This window comes from Salminus brasiliensis, chromosome 4 (genome assembly GCF_030463535.1).
Source record: "Salminus brasiliensis chromosome 4, fSalBra1.hap2, whole genome shotgun sequence".
Classification (NCBI taxonomy): domain Eukaryota; kingdom Metazoa; phylum Chordata; class Actinopteri; order Characiformes; family Bryconidae; genus Salminus; species Salminus brasiliensis.
The window spans coordinates 20,586,665-20,613,401 of NC_132881.1; the positions used below are offsets into that span (position 1 = coordinate 20,586,665).

The following is a 26,737-nucleotide window of genomic DNA, read 5'->3' on the forward strand; positions in this document are numbered from 1 at the left end:
AAATAGCTATAGACCTATCCTATCAAATGGGGCTTGGAAACTTTTTCTACAACGAGTATGCATGGCTGATTAAACAATACCCCATGATATGAGTGGAACATGTAAATCCTTTAAACTGTACTGATTATCCACTAAACTAATGAGATTTGTTATTGGTACTTCACAGCCCCTGGTCCCTAATTCATATATCATGATATTTAATATTTTTATATCCACACAACATTTTTGCCTCTGTTCACCACCACAGTGAATTAATTTGAAATGGATCTGTGTGACTCCCAAGGGGGTCTCCTCCTGTGTGACTCCTCAAGGAGGTTAAAATATTGCATCAACTGTTTAAGAATTAAAGCCATTTTATCATAGTCTGCACCTCAATCACATCTTGTTTGGTTTCAAGTTCATCAAGGTGCATTCTATATGCTTCTATTCTATGCTTTCTTGCTAAAGTTGATTATTGTAATTATCAATTTATTGTGATTTATTGTAATTGTGACAATTTAGTACAGAGGCCTATAGCTAGGAAATAAAGTCCTGTGCAGAGGAACTGTAACTACGTTTATACTATAATACTTCAATATTATAGTTTTATACTAGTCAATATATTTCTTACTTTCGGTTTGTACTTTGATTCAACTCACCCCTTAATTGCCATGTTTAGTAGGTGCGTTAGCTGAGAAATTAGGAACTTTAGGAAACAAAATGTTTTATTTTCCAGCCCTGTCTTGCATAAGAGTAAAGTTGCATTTTTCATATATATATATATATACACTAAAGAGACATAAGTAGTCTGTTGTTAAGCATGATGCTTTCTACAAACAATGTGTCTGCAAATTAGTTTTCTCAATGTTTCAAAGTTTAGTGACATCTGAAACATAAGCAAGTAACATGAAGATCAACCAGAGAACAGGCCATATACATAATAGAAAGAATAGAATAGAACAAATAAAACATTAAATCATCGTAAAGGAACCCGGAAAAGAAGTAGGAGTTGGAAAACATACTTGGTATAAAGAGTTAATAATTTTTTAGTTTTATTATAAACAGCAGGGATTGAAAACACAAAGGTGATTAGAGATGTTCTGAAATAAACATGTGTATTTTAAAATGTTTGTACATACCAGTTTTCTTTGGAGAAAATACCATACGTTTTTCAGTTATATTTATATTTGGGGTCATACAGTCTTTTAATAGAGTGTGTGTGTGTGTGTTCCACTTCTCAGAATTCACAAAAAGTGAACAAATACAAGCATTTTTGTATTTGTTGGCTGCCTTTATTGCCGCGTCCTCTGTCTCTGGGATGACCTCTGGGGTAGCCGCTGAGATGGCCTATGTGAAGCTTGAGATGTGCGCTGAGGAGAGCGCAGAGGTGCCTGCCCAGGTGCTCCTTTGGCAGTTGTGTTGAGGAAAGCACAACCTGAGGCCAGGCAAACTCCAGGAACCCCACGTAATCCAGGGTGACCCCTCAGGCCTAGCTTCCCTACATGACCTCTCTCTCCCATTTTACCAGGGCGTCCGTCAAACGCTCTGCCAGGTCGCCCGCGTTGACCTGGAAGTATGAGAGTAAGACTTAAAACTCAGCACTTGTAGTTAGCCTGATAAGTGAACTTTTGTTATAGTCTATGTAAAGCTATAAACGAGTAGGGGGGAGTGAAGCTAATCCCTTTGAAATCAGTAACTGACACTCTGCTTAAATTGAAATTACCCTTTTGTCCCTGGTCTCCAATGTGGCCAGGTAAACCATAGCCTTTGGGACCTTTGTCTCCTCTCTCTCCTGGGTCACCTGAAGAAAAACAACAAAACATGTATTAAATTTATGTAATAAATTTGTATTCTGGGCGTATGAGCGGTATGCCTTTAGGAACAAGCAGCCAAACTAGAACATGCTGTTCATACTGATTAACGACCATGTGTGTTGCTGAGGTCATTGCTGAATAACTGTATAAAACTGCTTGTAAATTTTCTTCAATTCCATTAGCTTGGCTGGGGACTGTGTAATAGACACAAGACAAAATCAACTTATTGCATCAAGTATCTCATACTTAAATTATACTACAGGTACAGTTACAATTTTATTTGCAATGCATCATTAACAAGCACCACTTGATAAGTCCCACTGTCTTTTCAGATGCTATCTGCAATGTATTGTATCTTTGCAGGAAGGTGAAGGAGAATTGGGAAATCATCTTCTGAAGTACTTTTTAGTTAAGCTGTTAAAATTCTAAAATTGAGCTGGCTTATGTCTCAGTTATACAGGTGTAACCAGTATGGCATGCCTGCTATAAACGCCAACAACCAGGCTCTTAGTACGATGTCTATACACATTTAAACTGTCTGCATGTATTCCTTTCAGTTTTCACCTTTCATATCTCATTCTTTGTCAAAACAAAACAAGGTAATATCAGAGGTAATCCTTCTTTAAACACTACATACTTGAATATCCTTTGCCTGCATCTGTGCAATCATCAGTCATGTTAATGTTATTTGGCAGGAGAGCTACACAGCTGGATATGCTTAATAATCTTATTACTCTTATTCTGCTGACAGATGTTGGCTATCTTTACTTTACAAACAGATCCAGTTGTATATCTCACAAGTATGGCTTCTATACCTGACAAATACACCATAATGAGACTCTGCATCTTCCAGTGTGGGTAAATGGTTCATTTTTGCTGCTTACTGAATCAACATTCATTACCAGCCAAGAGTCATATCAGGTAAAGTACGCAACAGAGGCTACTACTGAAACAAAAATGTTAAAAGTTGGTAGGTAGTTTATCAGTTTATCAATGTCCAAAATATGATGTACATATTATGCTGCCTTGAATAAAATTATAATTTAAAAAAATCAAAATCCAAGTCAAGGACCATGCTATTAATCTTTGAGCAGTTTGAGCAATGATAATGATGATGTATTACCTCGCTCCCCCTGTCTGCCTGGATCACCGGCTTCTCCATAGAATCCTTGCTGTCCTACTTCTCCATCAGCACCATCAGTGCCAGGATCACCCTAATGTCACACCAGTCAGAACAGATGTCATACATGTTTGTTTGTGTTCAATTATACATAGAACAGGACACAATATATACTCACTCATCTATACAAGTGTTTTATTAGGAACCAGCTGTGTAAAGTATTCCTACTGAACCGTCATTGTACGGGGGTCGTGGTTAGGTGCATGCAGTTAGGGTAAATAAAAATGATTTCCCAAGCGTGCTTTGACCACTAGAAACTGTAACTTGAAAGCTGTTGGATTTGCATGGGATTGTGAGAATTGTAGTGGATTAGGAGTAATGCTGTGGTTGTTTTGTTTGTCTTTTCTATCCTTCCTTCTCCTTATCTCTCGTCTCTCTCCCACTCACTGCCATGTGTAGAGAGAGTGACTCAGGTGCTAGTTTTTATGTCTCTTTGTTCTTTATCTCTCAGTGGTCTTACCTTTGGATTTGAAACGACTAACTGGTATTTCACTGATATTCTGACTGCTAACATTTTATTTCAGCTCATCTCCATCATCCTGGTGGATTGCATGAGGATGATGTGTCAGCATTGTAGGATGTGCTTGTGTGGAAACACATTCAGCATGCTTAATTAACTGCTTAAATACTGCTTAATTGTTCTCAGAGAGGACTATATGATGGGAAAACTGTTGCACAAATATCTGCCACATCCCAAAGGTGTTCTAATGGATTTAGGTCCATTTACTGGCATAACTGGCAAGGCAATACAGGACACCAAAGTCAAAGTCAAGTTATTTTAGTTAGGAAACCAGTTTGAAATGACTTTTATTTTGGGACATGGTGCATGACCATGCTTGAAGTAGCCATTCAAAGATAAATTGTGGCGACATTTATTGATTTATTGATATCACAGAAAACATTCCCCACACCATTACACCACGTCCACCAGCCTGGACTGCTCAAACCAATCTGGCCATTCTCTGTTGACTTCTCTCATCCCACAAGGCATTTCTGTCTGCAGAACTGCGGCTCACTGGATGTTTTTTTTTATTGCACCATTCTGAGTAAACTCTAGAACTTTTTGTGCTGAAACTTCTAGAAGGTCAGCTGTTACAAAATCCAAAATATTCAAACCAGTCTGTCCAGCACCAACTATTATGACATGCTTAAAATACCTGAGATCATATTTCCCCCCAGTCTAATGGTTAATGTGAACGTTACCTGGTCCTTACGTGCATGATTTTCTGCACTGCACTGCTGCCCCAATATTGGCTGATAAGGTAATTGCATAAATGTACCTAATATAGTGCTCAGTGAGTGTATATGTAAGGCCTCAAAGGATGTGCAGTATTCAGTGATCTTTGCTGACACCTAAATGCGGAACCTGACTGTTTCCTTTCATCATTCTGGATCATGAAAAAGACAGCCTGAAAAAGCACTGTGACTGTTGTGCCGAGGGCTTTCAGTGACTTACAATGCATTTGAGGCTTGATGAACTTTTATCGGCCTTTGGGCCTCCCAAGTGAAAATGTTTGAGAAGCCCAAAAAAAGATCTGCTTGAAAAGTATGGAAAAGGCTTTCCACTCCAGTAGTAGAGGAGGGATTCTCTCCAAGAGCTATTCAACACAGAGCAAGTGCCTTGTCTCTAACTTCCTATTTGTCTTCATGGAGACCTGGAAATTTTTAATGTTTTAATTCCAGCCAACACTGCCAAGCACTGCACCATGTTCTCTAGGGGCCTGTATCAAGGTTGACCTAAGAGATGCTGATACATCTGATGTATGGAGTTGGTTCTTCCTTTGTTCTATTTGCAAAAACAAATGAAGCTGAAGAATTACTGGTTTGTGATGTCTTAACTAAACCACATCTAAAGACATTAACAGCAGCAAGATTATTTCTTTTTTTGTTGTTTTTGTTCTTGGTTCTTGGGTAATCCCAGTCAGAGAGGGACAACTCACAGGAGGTCCAGGTGGTCCTTTTTGTCCCGGGGGACCCGGGGCACCCATGGGCACTTCTCCGTAGAGTGGGCAAACAGCAGCACACGTCCGTTTCACTGAGTTGGCAAAAGTAGACATCTGCTCCAGTACCACCTTCTTGCAAACCTCGATAACATGTTGTGCAGGGAGTGTGGGGCCCTGGGAGAGAAAGAGAGATCATTACCACCTCCATTACTGGGCTGCCTTGCCCCGCGGTAGGCTAAGAGGCTTAGAGAGGAAATGGATAACTGTGTAATAATGGAGAAACAAACACAGCCAACAATATTTCGCCGGGCTCATTATAGATTTATAGCCTTTGCCCTGGGCTGCTGAGCCACACTAACGAGAAAGCGTTTACTAGAGCTCTTGACACAAAACGGTTACCACACATTTAATGCGTACAATGCCAAGTGGCACAATGACTGCACCTTTGAAGTTGTGTGGGTGCTGCAAGTGAGAATCTAAAGGAACAGAGAGAAACCCTGAATAGAATCTTAAGTTGGATTTAGGGTGTTTTAGAGGTTGTTTTGCTAATCATCCTGTCAGTCAGACAATGACATTCTGAGTAAATTATTACACAATGTGACCCTTACATACTCTTTATATTTTTTAAGTTACTGAATGTACATGTTACTCATTGCTTTTGTTTTTGTGAGTCATAGTAAGCCAGTGGCACCTGGTATACTGTGAATGTAAGAATGTCCATAAAAGCAGACCCATTAAGGATTATATTTTCACAGCCAACACTCACTGGTGGTCCTGGAGGTCCTTGAAAGCCCACTGGCCCACCATCTCCTCTTACACCCTTGGTCCCCACATGGCCTTTACGACCAGGCTCTCCAGCTGGCCCTCGCTTCCCCTGTCCTCCATGTGGTCCTGACTTACCCCTATCCCCAACCTTCAACACATACAAACATCAGCATTATACAGTGTATACAATATGAAGTCAGCTCTGAAAGTCGCAATCGTCCTGGCAACAAATGGCAAGATTGGAACTCCAGTCGGATACACAGATGTTTAAGCAAAGCTGCTGCCATTTGTTACATCTGTGCACATACAGGTTTCTTAAAATCTAACTGCAAAAGAGAAAAAAAGAGAAAGCAATGCAAAACGTAAAAGCAATCTTACCCGGCCTTTTGGGCCTTTTTGTCCTTTCTCTCCCTGCGTAAAAGAACAAAGGTTGAATGTGGTGAGGAGCATCAAGGATGTATGTGTACAGAAAATGTAATGAATTAGTGCTTTACTACCTTCTGCCCTTTTATGCCTTGAATTCCTTGAATACCAATGGCTCCCTGTAAAATACACAAGCAAAATACGTAGTAGCTCACAGTATAGCCATTTTCACATAGGAACTCTGGAAAATGCCTGGAGAATCAGGTGCCAGATATTATCCGAAGTTACCCAGTTACACATGTAGTGTACCATCAGAGATTTTCTGTGTTAGATGCGTTTTTACTACAGGAATGTTTTTTTACTACATGTTCTGCATGGTCTATGCAAGAGGCTGAGCCTGTGTAGCATGTGCAGAAGGCATGGCAGGACTCAATCAATACACTGTGGAAATACCAGTGTTTTGTTCATAGCACATTGAAGATGGCGGACGAGGCTACAGACTCATCCATAATGATGTCATCAACACACCAATTGTGAATTCTCCATGAAATTACTCTAATTCACAAATGGACTCACTTAAACATTACCCAGATTTTGTTCTAGGGGGCTGGCAGGATAATGTTCTATACATGTTTGGTACAACTGATGCAGAAATTTGCTTCTCCAGGCAATGTCTGAAAATGTTACTGTTACTGTGCATGTCTAAAAGGGGCTCATGATTACAGCAAACCAGAAAACTGTACATTTTAAATGCTGGTAACGTTAATTGCAGAGATAACTAACATGACCTGACATGACTATAATACAGACGAGATAATACACTATGATGAGATGCACCAAGAATGGAAATATATAATGGAAAAAAAATATTCCTTGATTACCAGTTAACTACATACAGACCTCTACAGCATTTCTGAATTATGTATGGAAAATATCAAAAGGTTAAACTAAGAAGTGTAGGACTGATGCTGGAATGAAAACACAAGAATCAATGGTTTCAGTCACAGACACATTGTAGTGTGGCTGCTCTCTAAGCCAGCTGGCTGCGTGCAGCCAAATGCTGGTACGCTGCGAAGTGGAGCGCAGAAAAGGACAGACATGACACCACTACAGAAACACGCGGGGGTTCCGAACTGTCAGATGACCACTAGCACGTTCATGCACATATGCCGAACGTCTGTTTTCACTTCTGTGGTCTCTGATTTAGCACCTGCCCATCAAAACTATTGAAATGTATAGTGGATTAAGGCAAGGATTAAGCCAATTCATTGGCTCATCTTAATATAGGCAAAATTGACCATCCCCTTTAACAGTAAATAGCTTAAAGATATTTCTGTTGGTATTATGTTTTATGTATATTGTCTCATGATGTGCATGTTCTACCTACAAGCATTTGAGACTAAATATATACAGTAATGTAATTAAGTTGGTCTCATAGGAAAGTTTTTTTTCTTCATTGGATTCACAAAAATGGACTTCTATGACAGTATGGAAAGACATAAGCATACCTGAACACCAAAACCCCATAGTATCATATGATCCAACACAGCGGCAGTGACCCCTAAACTGAGCCTTCTTCTGACAGCAGAAATCTATGTATGCTGAAAAATGTATGTGATTTACAGGACTTTGATTTACGCTGCCCTTCTCCTGACCCTGTGTAGGTGAACAACCTCTGCTTGCCATTTGTCCCACAGTAAATGTCTTTGTTCTGAGAGCACACACACACACACTGTGTTCCATTCATTTCACATTTCTTTGAATTTAAATAGAACGTAGGTTTGGGACCTAAGCGAGGGTTTGGGATATTTTGCACATGGTAGTGGCATTTTTCTATTACACCTTGCGGCCAAGTGAGTGGAGTTCATTACCTTTGGGCCTGGTCGTCCCGCTAATCCCACATGTCCCTGGCAATAAAATATCATATTTTAGGATTAAATACATTTTTAAAATAAAAAATGCACATATATATTTACAGGACCTCTACCCCAAAGAAAAAGAAGAATGGAAACAAGAGAATATCTAGCCCAAAAACTTACTGTTCTTCCTGGAGGCCCAATAAATCCTGGTCGCCCTGGCTTTCCTGCAGAACCCTTATAACCTTGCAGGCCCTGAAGATTATAACATTTTGTAAATTTACTAGAAGGCTGAGTTTATGTTCGTTATGTATGTCCCAGAACCTCAAGAGGATAGCAAAACATTCAAGTGATGCTTGAAGAGATCATGTTTGATTTAGATTTTAGCAGTACATTTTGAAAACTACTTACAGTGTGTCCTTGAGGGCCCATGTTCCCTGGAGGCCCCAGAGCTCCTTTTTCACCCTGTATGAAATACAGTCACCACGATTATATAGCCATACACGGCTGCATTTGGTCAAGAAGAAGTTTTATGGGGGAGATTGATGTTACCTTCTCGCCAGCTCTTCCACTTCTACCCTCAGGCCCCTGCGGCCCTTGATAGGCCTGGTGATAAAACAAGATAAAAAAAATTAAAGCTAAAAATGTAAGCAAAGGCAGAGAAGTAGGACTGGTGCAGCACAGTTCAGTTGTGTTTATAGAATGAACCTCAATGCCAGGGTCTCCATCCCTCCCAGGCAAACCCGGATCACCAACAATACCCTAGGAAATTAACACCATATAGCACAGGTTAATTCCCTGTCATGTATTTATCAAGCATGATGTTAAGCATATGGATTGCATATCTACCTTTTCTCCCATTCCTCCAATTGTTCCCTTTAGACCTTGAATTCCCTGTTTAAAATGAAAAAAAAGAAAGAGAAATACAACAATAAACAGTGGGAGATGTATTGCAAGTGTATTATTAATAACACTACAATAAAATGTAAAACATATTTAAAATACTTAAAGAAATTAATAATATGTAATGAGAGGAATATGTACAGGCTTTCCTTTTTCTCCAGGTTTTCCTCTCTCCCCAGGATCTCCGACAATGCCCTGTCATACAACAGAATGGAAACATGACTAAAGAGAGGACTTTGAGAGAACTATTGTTTGCATCTATCAGTCTTTATGGAATATGATAAACACCACATTACATACTACCTTCAACCAAGTATCTCAGTCGGAGGCAATTATATATGTAATATAATGATGTATCATATTACAAAATATTGTACATTTACAATAATTGCCATTTTTCTTAAGTAAGTTAGATATTTTGCCATGTTCCTTTAGTAAGTTAGACATGATATGAACTGTCCAACTTGATATAACCTCCCAAAAGGTGAACCTTTCTGTCAGCTCAAACTTTGCATACTAACACTTCACCCCTTTATCAATAATACTGCTCTTTTTACTTTAGCAACTTCATGTTATACTTGATCCTTTTTGTGATCTGTTTAGCTCTCAGCAGCATTTCCTTTATTGTAGATTTGCACAGATCCAAATGCATTGCTTTCTACATATTAAAGGCCTTGCTGGTTTTCAGCGTGTTGCAGCTAAAATAATCTATTTAATAAAACATATCTCGTAGCCACACCCCAAACACTGTCTAACCCTCAGGTGCTGCTTGCTTTTTGTGAACCAGGATCTAGAGCCAGAAACATATACTTATGGGAATTCCTCTGTGGACACAACAGCATTGAAAAATGAATCATTTGGCAAGTAATGCATGCCTTGGTGACCTCAGAGGTGGCAGGTCTTGGATTTAAGAGTGGCCTAGGGGTCTTAAATGTCATTGTAGTAACTAATGATGCACAGTGCTCAGAGGGCATTTCCATACCTGTGGGCCCCGTGATCCTGGAGGTCCTTCAGCTCCGGAGAAGCCCTCGTCTCCCTTTAGAAGCGTAACAAACGGGAATGATAAGACATTTAGACCACACAAAGCAGATGTGTGACTTTTGGGACAGAAACAAGCAACAAATTTACCTTCACTCCTTGATATCCAGGAATTCCCTTGTATCCCAGATCTCCCGATGAACCCTGGAAGAGGGGTGAATGAGTCACTTAACATCCACAGCAAAATAATTGCTTTAAACAATGCTGTAAATGTTTTTAATATTGGCCTAACTTACCTTCTGCCCTAGCAGTCCAGTCTCGCCCCTATCTCCAGAAGGCCCTCGCACTCCCTATGGTTGTTAAGAGAATACTGTTCAGAAGGAACTATGGAACAACTGAATAATGCCTACATGGTGGCACTTAAGCCACTGCAAGCCATACAACAGGTTAATTGTAAATAATTAAAACATGTGAAATATATAGATTTCCACTGCTTGCATGCATCTTGACTGTTTCCCTATACTGTATGGAAACTATTTACAACCTCCTCTATGAGTGTCTCTCTCTCTGCTATGCTTCTTACCTTATGGCCTGCAGCGCCTGTTAAGCCTTTCAGGCCTTTAGGTCCCCTGTCACCCTGCAAGAGGAAGACTCATCAGTAATGCATAGAAGCAGAATGACAAAGGCTACAATGATTATGATCATTTACCTCTGGGCCATGCAGCCCTCTAATTCCCTTCTCTCCTTTGATCCCAGCATTGCCCTAGAGGGAAATTCAAACTACTTTAGTGTTCCGTATTTCTTCAGTAGATAGTACTACAGACAAGCCTTATGCAAATCTACCAAGAAGGGACAGTAAATGCTAATATGCTATATATGCTAATAAGCAGCACTACTAATCTGTGTGCAATAGTCCTTACCTTAGGACCAGGCTCTCCAATGTTTCCATATTCTCCAGTGTTTCCACGTGGCCCCTACAAGAAGGAAGTACTGAGACTGATGTGGAAATAAACTAGGCTAAAATAAAATATTCTGTCATACTGCTGTACTACATCTAGTAGTATAAGCAAGAATGTGCCATGACAGCCTAAATAATCAATAATGTTGAACACTGATGTAACCGATTCAGATTTACCGCATAGTTATTCTCCTAATGTCTCACTGAAGAATGTATATAAAAAGCTGCCTAAAGCTGACTTAAGGATGCTTTCCAGCCTCTGCAAACTAACACAACAGGATGTTTTGAGGAATAACAGCTAAACATCAAAAATGTGTCTTTTGTAATTCTACTATATGATACCTACTAATTTACTATAATAAGGCAATAACCTGATCCTTTTTGGCCGTGGATGAGGGTGGTTGAGAGCCTAGATCTCATCCCATTTGAATGTAAATCTGATGTATTTAGCAATTGTTAGAATGCCTCAGTGGCACGTTACTGATAAAATCAGTCTTAAGTGTTGAACCAAAGCAGCCAGCTGTGTAATTGGCCCAGTTTGTCAGGCCCACTTCTTTTCCCCCTTCTAATCACTTTCAGTCATAAACAAGCACTTACTCACTTAGCGCCTGTTTAGTAAGCAGCTTCGTTCGAGAGCAGTTCATCAAAAGTGACTAAGTCCACTAAGTAAGAGTGGATGGACCTTTGGGAAAATGTTTGCACAGGACAGGACTGAATCCGGTGTAGTCTGAGACCACCCAGTGCAGCGGATATCCAGTGTGTCTGTGCTGGGCAGGAAATGCAGGTTAGTGGCCCCCAGTAGGGCAGCAGTAAACACAAGCCTACCCCATTACTGTGTAATACACACACTGCAAATACACACTATGAAAAGTTAATCAGGATAGATGGCTACCTCCTACAGAGCACCGGCTGCACTGCATTCATCATAGCTAGTGCAGTTTGTGCGTGCACATGTAAGTACAACAGTGAGATAAAATCACACTGGGCCTCTGACAGTACACTGGTCTTTGAGTCCCACAGTTCAGCCCAGTCTGGAGAATTCCCAACCCACTTGATTCCTCAAGGGAAATCACCAAACTGTGCTGGACTGCCCTCTAGCACTGCAGTTGTATACTCCTGGTCTACTGGATCAGGGTGAATCTCACTGTGCAGCTTTGCTTTTCAAACGTGGGCACTCCTTCTTTTATGGCAAGGTAATGTATTTTCCCTGTAAGTAGAGATCATGTTCACTGAAGCACATGCTGCCTAAGCCATGTTTTAAAGATGGCCTTCTGTTCCAGCTCACTACTGAGAACTGGATGTGGATCAAAGACGTAAATTAGTCATAACTCTGGAGTGGAAAAAATCATGTCTACCGCCCAGGGTTGTTCAAGAAAAAAACGTTCACATAGGCCAAATGTACACAAGTAATTGGATCCCGATGCAATGTGGCATGTCTTCTAATTAAGCTGTTCATGAAGCTTTCTCCTGCACATTTTGACTTACTGTCTGGCTTCACTCACTCTGAGTCAAACTAAGTCCAACTGTGCTTTTTATCACTTGTTTATTCCACCTCAGCTGAAACACTCACAACAAGTGCATAGTAATTGAAAAGATAGCATTCTGCAAAGTCTGTATAGAATTCAGCTCTAATGTAAACTGCAGCTCTAGTCACATATCACCAACGTGAAACCAACAGCAAACAACAGAGAGATGGATCTCGAGCCAGAGAGTCAATTGCTCCCTTACCACTAGAACCAAAGTTCAGATTCTTTTCTTCTGTGGTCACTTTTTCAAAAACTTTCTCTTGTATGCTTTTACAGGAGCCAAGCATTGTGGCGGCATGTTAGTGTTTGATTTCCTCATGTGATTTTATTCACATAAGACGTTCCTACTCTAGCCCTATCTCATGACACAAGAGTGACAAAATCTCCTGTGCAGATATTAAGGTGCCTAGTCATCATTATCTTTATCTTACATTATCATTATCTTACAAACAGGAATCTGTTTCGTTATGGGGTGTCTATATAGACTCAAGCATTAATACCGCCCTTTGCAAATGGGGGTAATAAATGCTGATTAATGCCTGGACTGCCCTGCAGAAGCCACAGTGTTTACTGTGTTGAGACCAGGCCTGTTCCCAGCTCTGTTTCCATCATGCCTTCGCTCAGCAATGATTCCACTGCCATTTTCCACAACTTCACTCCCTCACGCTAGCCAGCTTTGCACTCTCCTCATCTAAATCTCTCTCTCTATCTTGCCACTTTCCTTTCAGTTTCAGTGTCAGTCAACCCTCTACATGTTTACTCACCAGTCCTTAATGAGTCTCTATTAGGAGCTCATTTAGCTCCTGTTTACTGCTGAAGAGTTTGCCCAGTTGGAATGTGGTGGAATACCACACAGAGGTGAGAGATTCTGAATGAAGTTTCTTACCCAGTTTCCCTGTCTTCCTGCATCTCCTGAATTTCCTGGCAGACCTCTGTGACCCTATGGATGAACAGATGGGTGTGGTCGGTGTGGTGCAGAGCAACAGAAACAGTGATTTATAGGCTGGAAGCATGGCTAACCTTTTGCCCAGGACGTCCTTGGGGACCTGGCTGGCCATGTTGGCATTTACATGTAGCTCTGCCTCTGCCTGCGGTCAGGCCAATTTCAGCATATCCTCCACACTGTGGAGAGGAACCAAAACTGTTTGTAGGTGTGATGATTTTAGAATGTTATATTCAGGTCAGATCTTATTTAATATTTAAATTAAATGTAAAAATATTTATATAATGATAATAATATACAAAATGTTTTCGCAACGACTGTATGCATTGTTGTAAAAGCGAAAATGTTATACCCCTTCCTACTAAGTGGATGTAACCATGAATGGTGTGGAAATACACACACATACACAGTAGTAACAGCACTAGTTGACTCACCACGTTGGACAGCTCACAGCAGCCTTCAGAGTAGGCCTGGTCAGCATCACAGGATACTTGCATCTTCTGCAGGTCCACCTAAATAATCACAGGGCACCAGTGTGTACATTCCAGCATTTGCACAGTGTAGCAGGCTGTGATCACATGCTTAACATTTAGTCATTTATTCTTCATCATGCAAATGGCTTATCTTGCCAAACTAAACTGCTGGACATAGTAAGACTTCACTTCATTGAAATAACCTACTGTGAGCTATAATAGAAAGGCAAAGCTGCACTGAACGATTTTTTCACTTGGATCATTGCTTTTCTTTTTTCTTTATATGTATAAAAAGTTCCAAGGAAGTTGTTTTGGAAATAGATTCCATTTTGGGTTGTTCAAGTTTGCCATAGGCATAGTTTCTGCCTCCAGATGGATACACAGACTTTCAGTCTCAGATACAACTAGCACTTAATCTAAACCTTATGCTTCCTACCATATTACATTTCGACATTACCCACTAAAATGTAACATATAAGAAAAGCCATCAAAACGAATGCAACCGACATGTTTGTGCATGAAAACAGATTTTATAACACAGATTTTATAACACTAAATGGAGCCAAACAGGCCTGTTTACAAGTCCAAATGACACCAGGTGATGGTCTTAAGCAGTGGTTCATAATTCTGGTCCTGGGTACCCCTGCCCAATATTTTGTGTTTTCCTTGCTCTAACACATTTTAACTAGTTAGATAATGCCTGAGCGCTACAGGACAGGGGTACTCCATGAGCAGAGGATACCACTGCCCTAAATTAACAATGTTAACAAAGTAACAATGATGAGTGAACTGTCACTATTATAGCTGGTTTTACAAGAGGAGGTTGTAATCTGAAGTTTTGTTTGGAGCTTTTTAATTTGAATTTTAATGACGTGAACGGCTGTGCTACCTGGGGAAATCTAGGAAAATTCCACAGATACTTTATCCTATACGCACGAGTCAGATCTCTTAAAATTGCATTATCAAAACACTGGTTAAACTAATTCAGATTGAACTACAACAGAGTCCTCAAATAAACCCAAGCAATGGGAAAAGGCACATCTGTCAGATGTGTTTTAATATTAGCAACATTAAACAAAAACCCATTTCAGAGATTACGTCTACAGATGCAGCAAAAAGATATTTTGATGGCTTTTCATACTGACCTCATACTGATGTTGGAGGTGTAATTTATATTAGGAAATGTATAATGTGTATATATATATATATATATATATATATATATATATATATATATATATATACACATGTACATATATATATATATATATGTGTGTGTGTGTGTTGGCAAGTATGTATATTAATATTATTTTTCTTAGAAAAAAACGTAGGACTTATTGACTTACAGAAACAGAGCGATCACCAACAGCTCTCTTAGCGATGGATGTGTATCCACGTCGAATCCGTGGTCTGGGCTCGTCTAGTGACTCTGCGCTAACCTCCTCGCAGTCGACCAGCAGCTTGGCCTGGTCTCCCTTTACGCTGAGTGCAAGCTTGTGCCACTCGCCATCGAACAGCTTTTCCACGCCTTGAAAGGTGCGCAGCATCTTCGTGCTGCCAGGGCCGCTGTAGAAAAAGTCTAAAGTTTTGGAGTCTCCATGAAATCTCAAGCCTACCTGCTCTTGGCCGTTAGGATCGCTAACCTGCCACAGGTTCCAGGACTGTCTAGCTGCATCCTTGGTTACCTTGAAGGTGGCTATGACAGAGTAATCAGCAGGCAGGCCGTCTGGGTAAACGTTGCTGGTTGAATGGAAAGGGAAACATGTGGACCAAGAGAGATAAGAAAAGTGACAGATTACAGAAGGAGTTTAGGTTGGAGACATTAGAATTTGATACCTCACACAAACACTGTAAGTGTGAAGGCAATAACATCTGCAATCCATTGCCATAACAAATCCAATCGGCAGATAAGCAACAGCGTCACAAATGCAGACAAATGTGGCTTTGCATCTGTATACAGTGATTTGAGCACTCCTTAAGTAAATCTGCACATTAATCTGAAACACATGCTGTTTTGCTGTGCCTTGTTTACGGTTCAGTTTTGCCGCTTGTTTGTGTATTAAAGCTTCTGTGCTTTTTTAGGTTTGTTTTTAAGCAGAGCCAGTTTGTTAAAATTAGCAGTCAATGTTTCCAAGAACAATGAAGCTGTTGCCCAATCTCCAAAGTTAACGCACAAAACTGCTTCGCTCAACTCTCTTTTGTTTTCCTCAATGCTGTTGATCACATTTTGCCTCCACATTTGCTGTGTCGATTTACAGTAATGCGCTGCTCTCTCTCTCTCTCTCTCTCTCTCTCTCTCTCTCTCTCTCTCTCTCGCTCTCTCTCTCTCTCTCTCGCTCTCTCTCTCTCTGTATGTAAACATAGCTTAGTTGTCAAGCTGGGGGAGTTCACTGAGGACAGCTTGGTTCGCCCACACACACAAAGGAAAGACCCAGCACATGGAGAAACTACTGCTGTGCCTGGGAGGCATGACTCTAGCGCACTGTAACATGCTGTGGTCCCCGCAACACATTAAAATGTGCTTAACACTGTGAAGCTGTAGGGGCATTCCAGGACAGCCATACTTATTCAAGCAAAGAATGGACTAGATGTGATGAATCTTCATGTTGCAGTTTGATTCATACAATTAATTTGATTAATAAAATGTGTAGCAAATCCGATACAAAAACATAATGTATTCTGTGTACCGTAACGGTTGACCAATAACATCAGCGGATATGGACGATCTGTGAGTTTCTCAATGACACAACAATCATAAGCATGTTTTTTGGTCTCCAGATCTCTGGGACATCCAAGTAGAGCTATTAGAAAATCTTTATGAACTTTATAGCCTGTTACAACATACTATATATATATATATATATATGTTTTGTTGTGACTTTGAGACTAATGCACAGTTAGCATTGTGCAAACTGCATGCCCTGCATGTTTTTTGTGAGTTGCTGAATAAGCTCAAAAATTCTGAAGCATGCATACTGTCTGTTGTTGGAGTAGGCTACCTCATGCTCTTCCTAAGATGAAGGGAGGGGTTAACACGGTATGCTACTGCATCTGGTTCCGATCCCGCCACTCGTCTCACTCCTCTAGATTCAGGCAGGTGGAACTCTTCCAACAGGTCATAGCCTAAAAATAAACACATACTGAGTTGATGGTCCCAAATATACACCCATCCAGCCAAGCCATTTGTCATCTGCAGTATTGATTAACACTGCATGCTAGCCCACATTAGTCTCCTTTGCCTAATTACACATAGGCTATGCAGAGATTACAACGATCAGATGAACATGATGTATCTGTCAGTCTTTGACTTAAGAAAGTGTTAAACTGTTTTTTTATAGCGTGGCCTCATGTTTCAGAAGATGTCTGGAGGAGCCAAGCTTCTCTTTGTTTTTTGATGAATTCATTCTGTTGTCCTCAATGAGAGTATAATAGTTCTTGCTTAGTTTATGGAAATATTTTCAGGCACAATGGAATAGTCCTGGCAAGTTAATTGCAATCAGTGCAATGGCCAAAAACAAGAAACTTGACAGCCCTAAGTGTGACAGCCTACCTTATGTTGTCTCCCTGGTCCACCCAGCCTAATCACCTGATCAAGTAATCAATTGTAAAGGCTAAAAAATAGTCAACACCAGGAAAAAGAAGCATAATTATTCAGCAGCACGGTGTTTCCCCTCATACTAATCACATGAGTAATGCAAGTGAAATTGTGGAGTGGCCTAAGGTCAGTGGCTCTCTTCTGACCTCTGCTGGTCTAACAGTCAAACATCAGAAGACTACTGTAAGTAAATAAACTTATTCTGCTCTATGTAATTCCATCTGATCCAGTTAAGGCACGTTGGAAACTGTGCAGGGCATTAAGGATTAAGAACATGGCCGCCATTCTCCAATTTTGAAGTGACAGTCTTCTCATACCTTAATTGACTTTAACAACAGATTGTCTGTCAGATGGGTTACTTACTTGGCAAATCCTGACATCTGATGAGGGCCAAAAAAGACAGGAGGACAGCTAGAACCAGCATTTTCTTCAAAACAGGCATTTTGAAAATCAGTTAGTACTAGTACCTGCAGAAAAAGCAGAGGAGAAGGTACACTGATGAAATGGTTTAGACATGGTTACTAAAATGGTTGGATTGGGGGAGGCAGAAATTGTTCAGCTTCTCTAATTAGCCATGCCTTCTCTAACGAGCCAGCTGTTGCCCAGGGACAGGCAGATCAATACTGAAGTAGAATAAATCCTCACTTAAAAATTCCCAATTCTTTATGGTGATCTATGCCCTGAAGAATGCAGAACTCATTGTTATGTTCATAAAAAACGGTTTGAGACTTGAGTTGTTTTGTGGCATGGTGCATTATTATCCTGGAAGTCCACAAAGAGACGCAGATGGTCAACAATACTCAAATTGGCTGGAGCATTCAAGCGACGATTGACTGGTATTATCGGGCCTGAAATGTGAAATTCCCCACATCACCACCTTCACAGCCTGGACTGTTGACTCAAGTCAGTTTGGATCCATAGATTAAAGATGTTGGCACTAAATTGTGACCGAACCAGCCTCAGCAGAAATCAAGATTCATCAGACCAGGCTATGCTTTCTCATGGTCTAACTATCCAAATGTACAGAGTGGTCATCTAATTACTAATTACTGATTGTGTACAGCTGCTTTGTGACAACACCAGTTGCGCTATAGATTTTATTTGATAACTATAGTCTGTCTGTCAGCTGGAATCAGTCTGACAATTTACTTTGACCACTTTCAACAAGGCTGCAGATCTGCTGCTCACTTGATGTTTTTTTCTGAGTAAATATTAGAGCCCACTGAGATCAGCAGTTAAAGAAAGTTATAGAAATACTTAAACCAGCACATCTGGCACCAACAATCATGCCACGCTCAAAATCACTTGTCCAATTGGGCAACTGCATGCATGAGCAGATGTTCCTACCAATGGATGTTTTACAACCATTACACTGACAGCAGCATTTTACAGTCATATGTAACATTTAGCAAGTAAGCTATGCCTTCAGAACCGAAGATTCATTAATAAAGGAAACATTAAATAAAGTAACCAATATTAATATTTGCCATATTAATATTAAGTTGGCAACAAAATAGCTGAACACTAAAATGTGTATATGAACACCACTTTAACATTAATGATATCCAAATCTTGAATTGAGCATTCAAAAAAAGTATGTATTTCACATTAAAGGTGAATACTAGATCAAAACATTACAAAATATAAATTCTTGTATAAATCATGGATAAAAGCTAAAAACATTGCCAGATCTATCGCCAGACTCGAAAAATGAAATTCAGCATTCATTGTAGTGATGGTTCAGAACTCTTTTGAGGTAAGGTTCCTGTTTTAAAGTTCAGTGCTGGTACATCTCACATACATTAATGCTAAATATTATTTTAAGGAATAAATACAATTCACTTACATATTCTCCAGAGAGGTATGAGGGTGCAGAAGGTTCCTCAGCAGTTCCTTCAGTGAAGCTATTGCCAATTTTAGAGCAGCATATCCAGCAGCAGTTGCCTGAGTTTAGTCTGCCCTGCTGGATGTGAACTGGAGTAGAAGCTGCCCCCTGCGCTCCACTCCACCTTTGGTCCAGAGGGATCTATCTATCTATCTGCTCCCCAAGGCCCTCTACCACTGGGGAGTGTGGTCACTGGAAAAATTATCATAAGCAAACACTAGACCATAAAAAGCTTGGGAGGCATATTCAGAATAGCCAGTTCTCAGTGCCTTGTGTCTGTCAAAATCCTTGCTGGATGCTGGGATGCTGCCTGGGACAGGTCACTCTTAGGTCTGTCTTAGGTGTCATGTTATTTTGACAAATACAGTAAAGTACATCTGGCCTAAGACTGTAAGTCAAGTGGCAACTTCTGGTCAGACTAAAAGTCTGAGGCCTTACTGAAGACAGTGGGTCCTCTGAGAAGAAGCAGCTGATAGAAAGATGCAGAATGTCACAGATAGGCCTGACTGGAGTTCTGCAAACATGCTCTACAAAAACTGGGGCGATGTGTACAGAAGTAATTTGAGAACTATTCAGTTCAAAAGGAAAAATGTCTAATTAAAAAAGAATAATAAATATCAGGAAGATTATCTTTTATATAACTAAATATATTTATATATATAGTGCTGTATAATCTCCTCTATTTTTGCACATTTAATGTTACAAATCATCCAACTAACACAAAGAACAACATGAGTAAACACACAATGCACCTTGTAAATGATCATTCCATTTATGAAAGATGAAGCTTTTTTCAAAATCTATATTACCCATGTGAAAAAGTAATTGCCCCCCAAACCTAATAACTGGTTGTGCCATCCTTGACAGTAACAACTGTGATTAAATGCGATGACTTTCTTTTTGGTCAGCAGTGGTTTGCACCCTGCATTGCACCCTTTTTCATTGTGGAATTGTGTGAAAAAACCCAGACTGACTCAATTTTCTTTTCATTGATTTTAAACATGCAGTTGTGCAAGTTAGAGTTTGTTCCACCTAGTGTTGTATAGTTCTCCCTGGTGAAGCTGCTACAGCTTGTGGTGAATTAAGCAGTAAAATGTAAATGTTTGCATGCATGCTTGTACTTTCACACACACACACACACACACACACACACACACACACCCTACAGTGGGTTGGTGAAATTGAACCCAATTGTCAATTGAATTTGGTTAAATAGTTACTTTTTCACATGGGCAATGCAGGTTTTGAATAAACCTTCAGTGTTGTTGCAGTGGCTATTACAGTACCATGCTGGAATTCAGTGAGCTCTTTAGAACAACATATTCTTTGTTTGTAAGAGCAGACAGGCTAGGTGCTACACACTTGTGGCAATGAGACTGAATGAAACATTTGAAAAGGCAAACCTTAAACCAATTAAATCAATCATTTAAATGTACTTTTATTTATTATTACCAGACATCATTGTTTAATAGATTAAATTCTAACTTCTAGTCATTTTCATTTTCAGACCCAGTCTTTTTTGTGAGAATAACCCATTAGAATTAGATGTGTAGGTAATAGTGTTGTGTTTATTGTTTGAGGTGTTCTCATGGAGCTGGATTTTCCCTGTCTTCTTCACTTTTATGGCAGGGTGCAGACTATGCAGTAAGCCATACCCAGGCTATAGAAAGAAATATGAACCATAAGAAACAAAGAAACTACTAAGTGGAAAAAGCATGCATGCAATTCTACAGGTGTGAAATAGATAACTGATGAGTAACAATCTGCTTGAATAAAACCTAATTCGATAAAAGTAGAAAACAGTTTAGCACTTCAGTTTTTTAATGTATCGTTATACTACTTCTTAATTTAGTTTAAAGCTAAAACTAGTGGAGTAGTTCTTAGTATTGGAGAACAGAAAATTATAGGAAGTATAGCATAGCATGCTATCATAAGTTTTAACTTTACGTAAAAGCATTGGGGGGTGCGGGGCGGCTGACTGCCACTGATCCTGCTGTCAGCTGATGACACTTTGCTCACATGCTACCTTTAATCCAGTGCATCAGCAACCATCTGGTGCACTTTCCGTGGGAAGTCCCCTTCATTTTTTTTTCCTTCACAAGACCTGGCAGAACACATGCTGCAGGCACCATAATGCTGACGTTGCTTTTTTCCTCCCCTCGTACATTCTGTAAAAACGTCTTATTTACTACTAAAGACTCTTTAAAACGTAGGCCTGAAACGTTACTGCATACATCTGCATCCGACACAATGCGTCCATGTTTTGGAAGCTGCACAGACTGCATAAATCTTTTGAACAGATGAAAACAGATGAGGCCGCTTGGCATTTATATACCGTCATAGCTTTCTGCAAGCAGATTTATTACAAAAAAGTTGTGAATAAAGCCGTTGTCACTCAGACAAGAAAAAAAAAGGAACCATAACAGTACACAGACATGAATGCACTTATGAATATCTATTAATCAGAACCTTTGCATGGTTCTGGTCAAAGTTAAATGGCACACAATGCTAGGAGTCAATGAACTTAAACGTTATTTGTGAATGCAGCAGGTGGGTATGACGGACTGTTCAAAGGCCATGACCATGGTTCTCTGTAGTGTTTCAAGACGGGCAGTTGCTATGGTTACAGTTGAAAGTATTGTATTGCCCTTTAAAATGCGTTATCAGCAGCACATCATTGCACTTTAAATAGATGAATAAATAGTTGTGGTGCCCTGGCGGAATACAGTGGCATAACATTGCTCACAAGCATGTCAGCTTGAGGAGGTTACAGTACATTCAGCTTCTCTATCAGCTCAGTCAAACAATGTGGACAATTTGTTAGTTTGCTTCACAATGTACAGTTGTTCGTTCCCACTGGGGCTAACCTCTCCCGGTGTAGCAGCGCTAAAATAAAATACTAATTAGACGTGACATTATTCACAAAAAAATAAAAATACAGGACAAATACACAAAACCATCACATTGCACTCACACTCGTCTCCACATTTCTTCTCACAGAATAATTTACATCTTGCTACACTTTTTGTTTTTAAATAATGGTTGTTTTACAGTCTTTAGTGTCTACAGGTGTCCAGTCTCTGCCCAGTGTGTGCCAGCACAGTGCTGTGTAGGTCTACGCCGCTCCTCTGTTACCAAAGCCAGGCTACTGACTATCTTTTGGTGGTCTTGGCCAGTTTGCTGGTGGGCGTGCTCCTCCTTTGAGGGGTAGGGATTTTGGAAGGTTTGCCCCCGTGCTGGCGGGAGGCAGATCGGGGCGTGGGCCTCCCAGAGTCCGTCACTGTCTCCGACATATCCGAGCAGACAGACTGGATGTCAGAGATGTCGAAGTCCGAGGCATCGCTCCCTCTGCGGCTGCTCCCGCGGCTGCCTGCTTTACTGCCTGGCCTGCTCGGAAGCTTACTGGAGCCTGAGAGGGGATAGTACAGAGTATGTTTAATATGGAAAATCATCTGTATTATAGATGTGCTACACAGTTACAAGGAATAGGAAGTGAACCTCTGTGTTAATGACTTTTGCAAGAGCCAATTGGCAAAACGTGTTTCAATAAGAAGTGTGGGTTTTACAAGTGCTTCACCCTTGATATAAATCCTGTACACAAATTTGTTCAGGAAAGATTGGTTAAAATCATTCCAAGTAACTCAACTAAAAAAGTGGTTTGGAATGGCCAAGGCAGAGTCCTGACCTTAACCCTATTGAGATGCTGTGGCACGACCTGAAGAGGGCTGGGAAGGCATTCCCGGAAATATTTCTAAACTGTAACACATTTGCAGGACGGAATGGTCCAACATTCCTCCTCAACATTGTTTTCAAGCATGCACTGTGGATGTTTATTTAATGTTCTCAATAAAATAAAACTGTTTGTGTGTTATTAGATTAGTTTACACTGAAAATTCCAATCAGACCACAATTTTAAAGTGCAGAAATCCAGGTACACATACTTTTTTCTTCTATCTGTGTAAGCATAATGTTTTATTGTTTGTGTAAGCTAATGCTCTGGCCTTAAGTGTAAAAAGGGATTTTTTTAATGATTTAGCCATGTAGTAGGTTCTAAACTTTCATTACTTGTTAACTACTTAAAACTAAATAAAACTGAATAAGCAAACTTTTAACAACAAACTGAGCTGCACAGTGTGCATTTGATTTCACAATTATCCGTTTAACTCACCAATTGCCTGACCTCTGGCCTTCAGAACAGCAGCATTTATCAGAGTGCCCTCCTCTCCAGACTGGAAGCTTTTCCCTGACAAGTAGCCAGGCAGACGGAGCTTACTGCCTTGGATGGGAGTACCCTGTAAAAATCAAAAAGGTTATATGAGACCATGTGCATCAATTCTCAGACCTCAGTATATGTGTTTCAAGTGGTTTCATATTCTGATTAGGGGGACTCAAGATAATGTGATTATGACAGAAATGTCATTATATAGCAATAACTGAACCATCACGTCGGCACAGGGTATTAAAATGGAAAAGCTGCGCAGTGCTTCCCAAGGCGTATTATTAGAAGCAACGGGACTATGGGAAAATTTGGACACAGAAAATACTTTTTAGTTGTTTAACAGAAAGCCCAAAGATGACAGCCAAACAGACAGGAATGTCTCAAAGAAGTTTTAGAGGAACTTGTTCATTTTGCAGTTAGTAGTTTTAAGTATGAGAACACAACCCAAACTGAAAGGAGAAAATCTGTTAGTGAGTCGCATCCCAAACTCTCTTTTAGTGTTTCCTAACAGAAAAACTAAATTACTACTTCGGCTTGTTGTTAATCACAACCTTGCAAATACCAGTCATCATGCATTACAGCTAAAGTAGCTTCATTCATTGAGTTTTCACAGTGTTAACTTTACCAGGAAACTAAGAGTGAGTTAGAGGTGACGGTGGTTAGACCAGCGCTTAGGAGTCTGGTTTTGCTGCTCCACTTATTTCACTATACCTCATTGGATGACCCTTGACTTTCAAAGGAGTCAGATGATTTTAGGGGAGTAGCTGATTTGCTGTTTGTCAGCCAGGGTTTATCATAATTGCGTGTTAAATGTTGGGGAGTCTGTGAGGAACAATGATAGGTGAAATACATAAATATACAAAAAGAGTTGAAATGGAGAGGGTTTGTAAATGTATCAACATTTTAGTTCAAAAATTAAAATGATACATGATTAATCAGCATAAACATACAGAATATAGATTTATAAAACCCTGAAACCCTCCTAAGTAGACAGGATGAAAGCAGACAAATCATGGGAACTTAAACAATGATATGAAAACTATTAATAATGGGCTTCTCAATTGAACTGCATGGTCTTCATAAAACACTTAATGTTCTAATTGTAGCTAGACCTACCTTGGATGTTCCAGTAGCAGCTGGATTGGGCTGTACAGGACAGCTGTGGCTGGAGTTTGACCTGTTTGGTGAGGCGCCTCTCGATGATGGCCGCGACCTTCGCCCTCTGTAACGAAAGCTGGCCATCACTTGAGTGGTGCCTTCTGGAAGAATGAACTTCTCTCGTAGCTCCACATTGGTCCTTCCTTTAGCTGAGGAGAATGCACACACAGCTGTGAGTGAAGAGAATCCAGGGGCTACGCAGTGAGGTGGGATGGAGTAAAGGGGACTGTGTGGTGAAGGTGACTGGAGGAAATGAGGCCCATTTAACAAATGGGTCAAATGACATCTGCAGTGGATTCTGTGAGATGAGTCTGGTGAGCAATTCTGTATGACGAGTTGACATGCAGATTTCCATCACTGTGGTGTAATTGCAAAATATCACAGAACTAGATTGTCAAAAAAACAACCACACAGCTTTCTATATTAATCACTGCTATAGTCTATCGTTTGTACATGTTTATAGTGTCCTATACTAATGTACTAGTGTAACTAACCTGAATTTTGTTTACAATAATGGCATTAGGTGTGGTCAGTCTGTGAGACCACATGACCATAGTACTTAAAGTGTTACTGCCTATGAAAGTTTTTTTTATTATAGTTGAAAAATGCACTTGTGACACCACTAATGTACAATATATTAAATGTCTTCTAACAATAACTCAATCAATCTAATAATCAGTTATTAAAGCAGGCTATTAATAAACATTCTGAAATAAACACTCGGAAATCCAACTGTATTATTTGAAGACAACCAAAACATTCCATGTATTTAAAAAAAAAATTAACCCAATCTAACTTATTTTAAATTGAAAATAAGAGAGATTGTCAAACAGGCTGCAGTGCAAAGAGCTAAAAACACGCGGAGCAGAGAGACAGCAGAGCCTGAACGGGAAAGCAGCTGGAAACGTGATGCAACAAACAGCTGCATGCAAGAGAAATCTCAGGGAGTAGCATGAGGTTAATGTTGATGAGAATACCATCACTGCAGCGGAAAGGCCCACACACACACACATACACACACACACACACACACACACACACAAACACATGCTCACGCAGGGATGCACACATACCACTGGGATGGAGCAAGGAGAGAAAGTGTGAGAGTTGCCAACCTATAGGAGACTGAGTAATTGACGAGTTTGATTCCGAGCGCAACATTTTACTCCCGTGGTGGTGAACTAGAAGAAATGATAGTTGGGTTCATAACACGAAGAAAACAGCAGGTCCATTCAGCAGGAGAACAGTAGAAGGACAGACAGTAGAATACAGAGAAAGAAGCATAATAGGAACATGGCAGCAAGCTTTGAGAACATCATACACAGCCAATTAGGTCGAAGACTCAGCAACAAGAAACTCCTTTAGATTAACCTGCTTCTAAAAATTATTAGCTATTTTATTTATTAAACCTTTCAAACCTTTTAAATCCCTCACCCTCAAACAACATAAGCTGAATAATGTAAGTAGATACCAAATTAGTAATGAACAATAACTATAACTAAAATGGAATACAATTAAAAGTCACTAGAAGTTCATACAAAATGTCCCAATAAAGATACACTACAAGTCCTTTCATAAATAGTTTCCTTTTTTCTGTCATTTAAAAGTGTGGCTTTGAGTAAAACAACAAAATGATTACCTCTACACGGGTCATTCTTCACCAAAAACTCATCCAGGGCCATCCAGCCTCCTCCCACCCGCACCATGACGGTACTGCGCAAGATCCGCACCAGCCTGAGCTGCTGGGAGTCCCCAAACTGGGTAAGGAGCAGACAAAAATGAGTCAGTACTGAATCACTCTAATACAGTCACACTGAAAAAGCCCCACAGCAGAGTAACAGCGCAAACTGGACACTGCACTGGCCTGCCCTACACTTTTAGTGTAGACTATAAGGCAGTGATGACAGTAATGATGAGTGTCCATGTGTTCATATGAATCAGATCACGTGGTCACTGTTGCTTCTGTTAGCATTGCTTGGCTCTGCCTAAAAGCCCTATTTGCGCTATTGTTGCCCAGCTGAGTGGTTCCTTGAGGCAGGACAATTTTTCTGATCAAGACACAACATCAGATTCATTCCAGAGGACATAAAAATGAATGGTCAATCCAACTGGTTTCACCTTTGTTTTATGTGTCGGTGCGTTTATCATTGGTGACAGATTGGTGATGTGCATTTTAAAGCAGTCCGATTTACAGTGCGC

The 26,737-nt window shown here is 40.1% G+C and overlaps 2 protein-coding genes across 16 annotated transcripts in view; both read right to left on the minus strand.

Annotated features, from left to right (window-relative positions):
• Positions 1-995: 995 nt before the first annotated feature.
• On the minus strand, positions 996-17,700 carry LOC140554015 (uncharacterized). The gene is made up of 26 exons (XM_072676823.1): positions 17,640-17,700; positions 16,681-16,804; positions 15,028-15,421; positions 13,643-13,720; positions 13,286-13,387; positions 13,152-13,205; positions 10,702-10,755; positions 10,491-10,544; positions 10,365-10,418; positions 10,078-10,131; positions 9,932-9,985; positions 9,786-9,839; positions 8,945-8,998; positions 8,750-8,794; positions 8,609-8,662; positions 8,453-8,506; positions 8,312-8,365; positions 8,084-8,155; positions 7,916-7,951; positions 6,179-6,223; positions 6,060-6,092; positions 5,683-5,829; positions 4,914-5,090; positions 2,917-3,007; positions 1,703-1,780; positions 996-1,546 (listed from the first exon to the last, which is right to left on the minus strand). Exons 1-26 carry the CDS (start codon positions 17,698-17,700, stop codon positions 1,272-1,274), a joined length of 2,352 nt encoding a protein of 783 aa, XP_072532924.1. The 3' UTR covers positions 996-1,271.
• A 3,787-nt stretch (positions 17,701-21,487) lies between these two features.
• dst (dystonin) overlaps positions 21,488-26,737 on the minus strand; it is a 141,782-nt gene continuing 136,532 nt past the window's right edge. For 12 of the 15 annotated variants that reach the window (XM_072677574.1, XM_072677578.1, XM_072677575.1 and 9 more), the window contains 6 exons: positions 26,178-26,295; positions 25,654-25,719; positions 24,497-24,687; positions 24,092-24,202; positions 23,330-23,453; positions 21,488-22,570 (listed from right to left, as the gene is read on the minus strand). In XM_072677574.1, coding sequence (XP_072533675.1) covers positions 22,314-22,570; positions 23,330-23,453; positions 24,092-24,202; positions 24,497-24,687; positions 25,654-25,719; positions 26,178-26,295 — 867 coding nt within the window. In that variant the 3' untranslated portion in view covers positions 21,488-22,313. The remainder of the gene's footprint in view (positions 22,571-23,329; positions 23,454-24,091; positions 24,203-24,496; positions 24,688-25,653; positions 25,720-26,177; positions 26,296-26,737) is intronic. The other 3 variants (XM_072677584.1, XM_072677577.1, XM_072677576.1) reach the window with 2 other exon arrangements.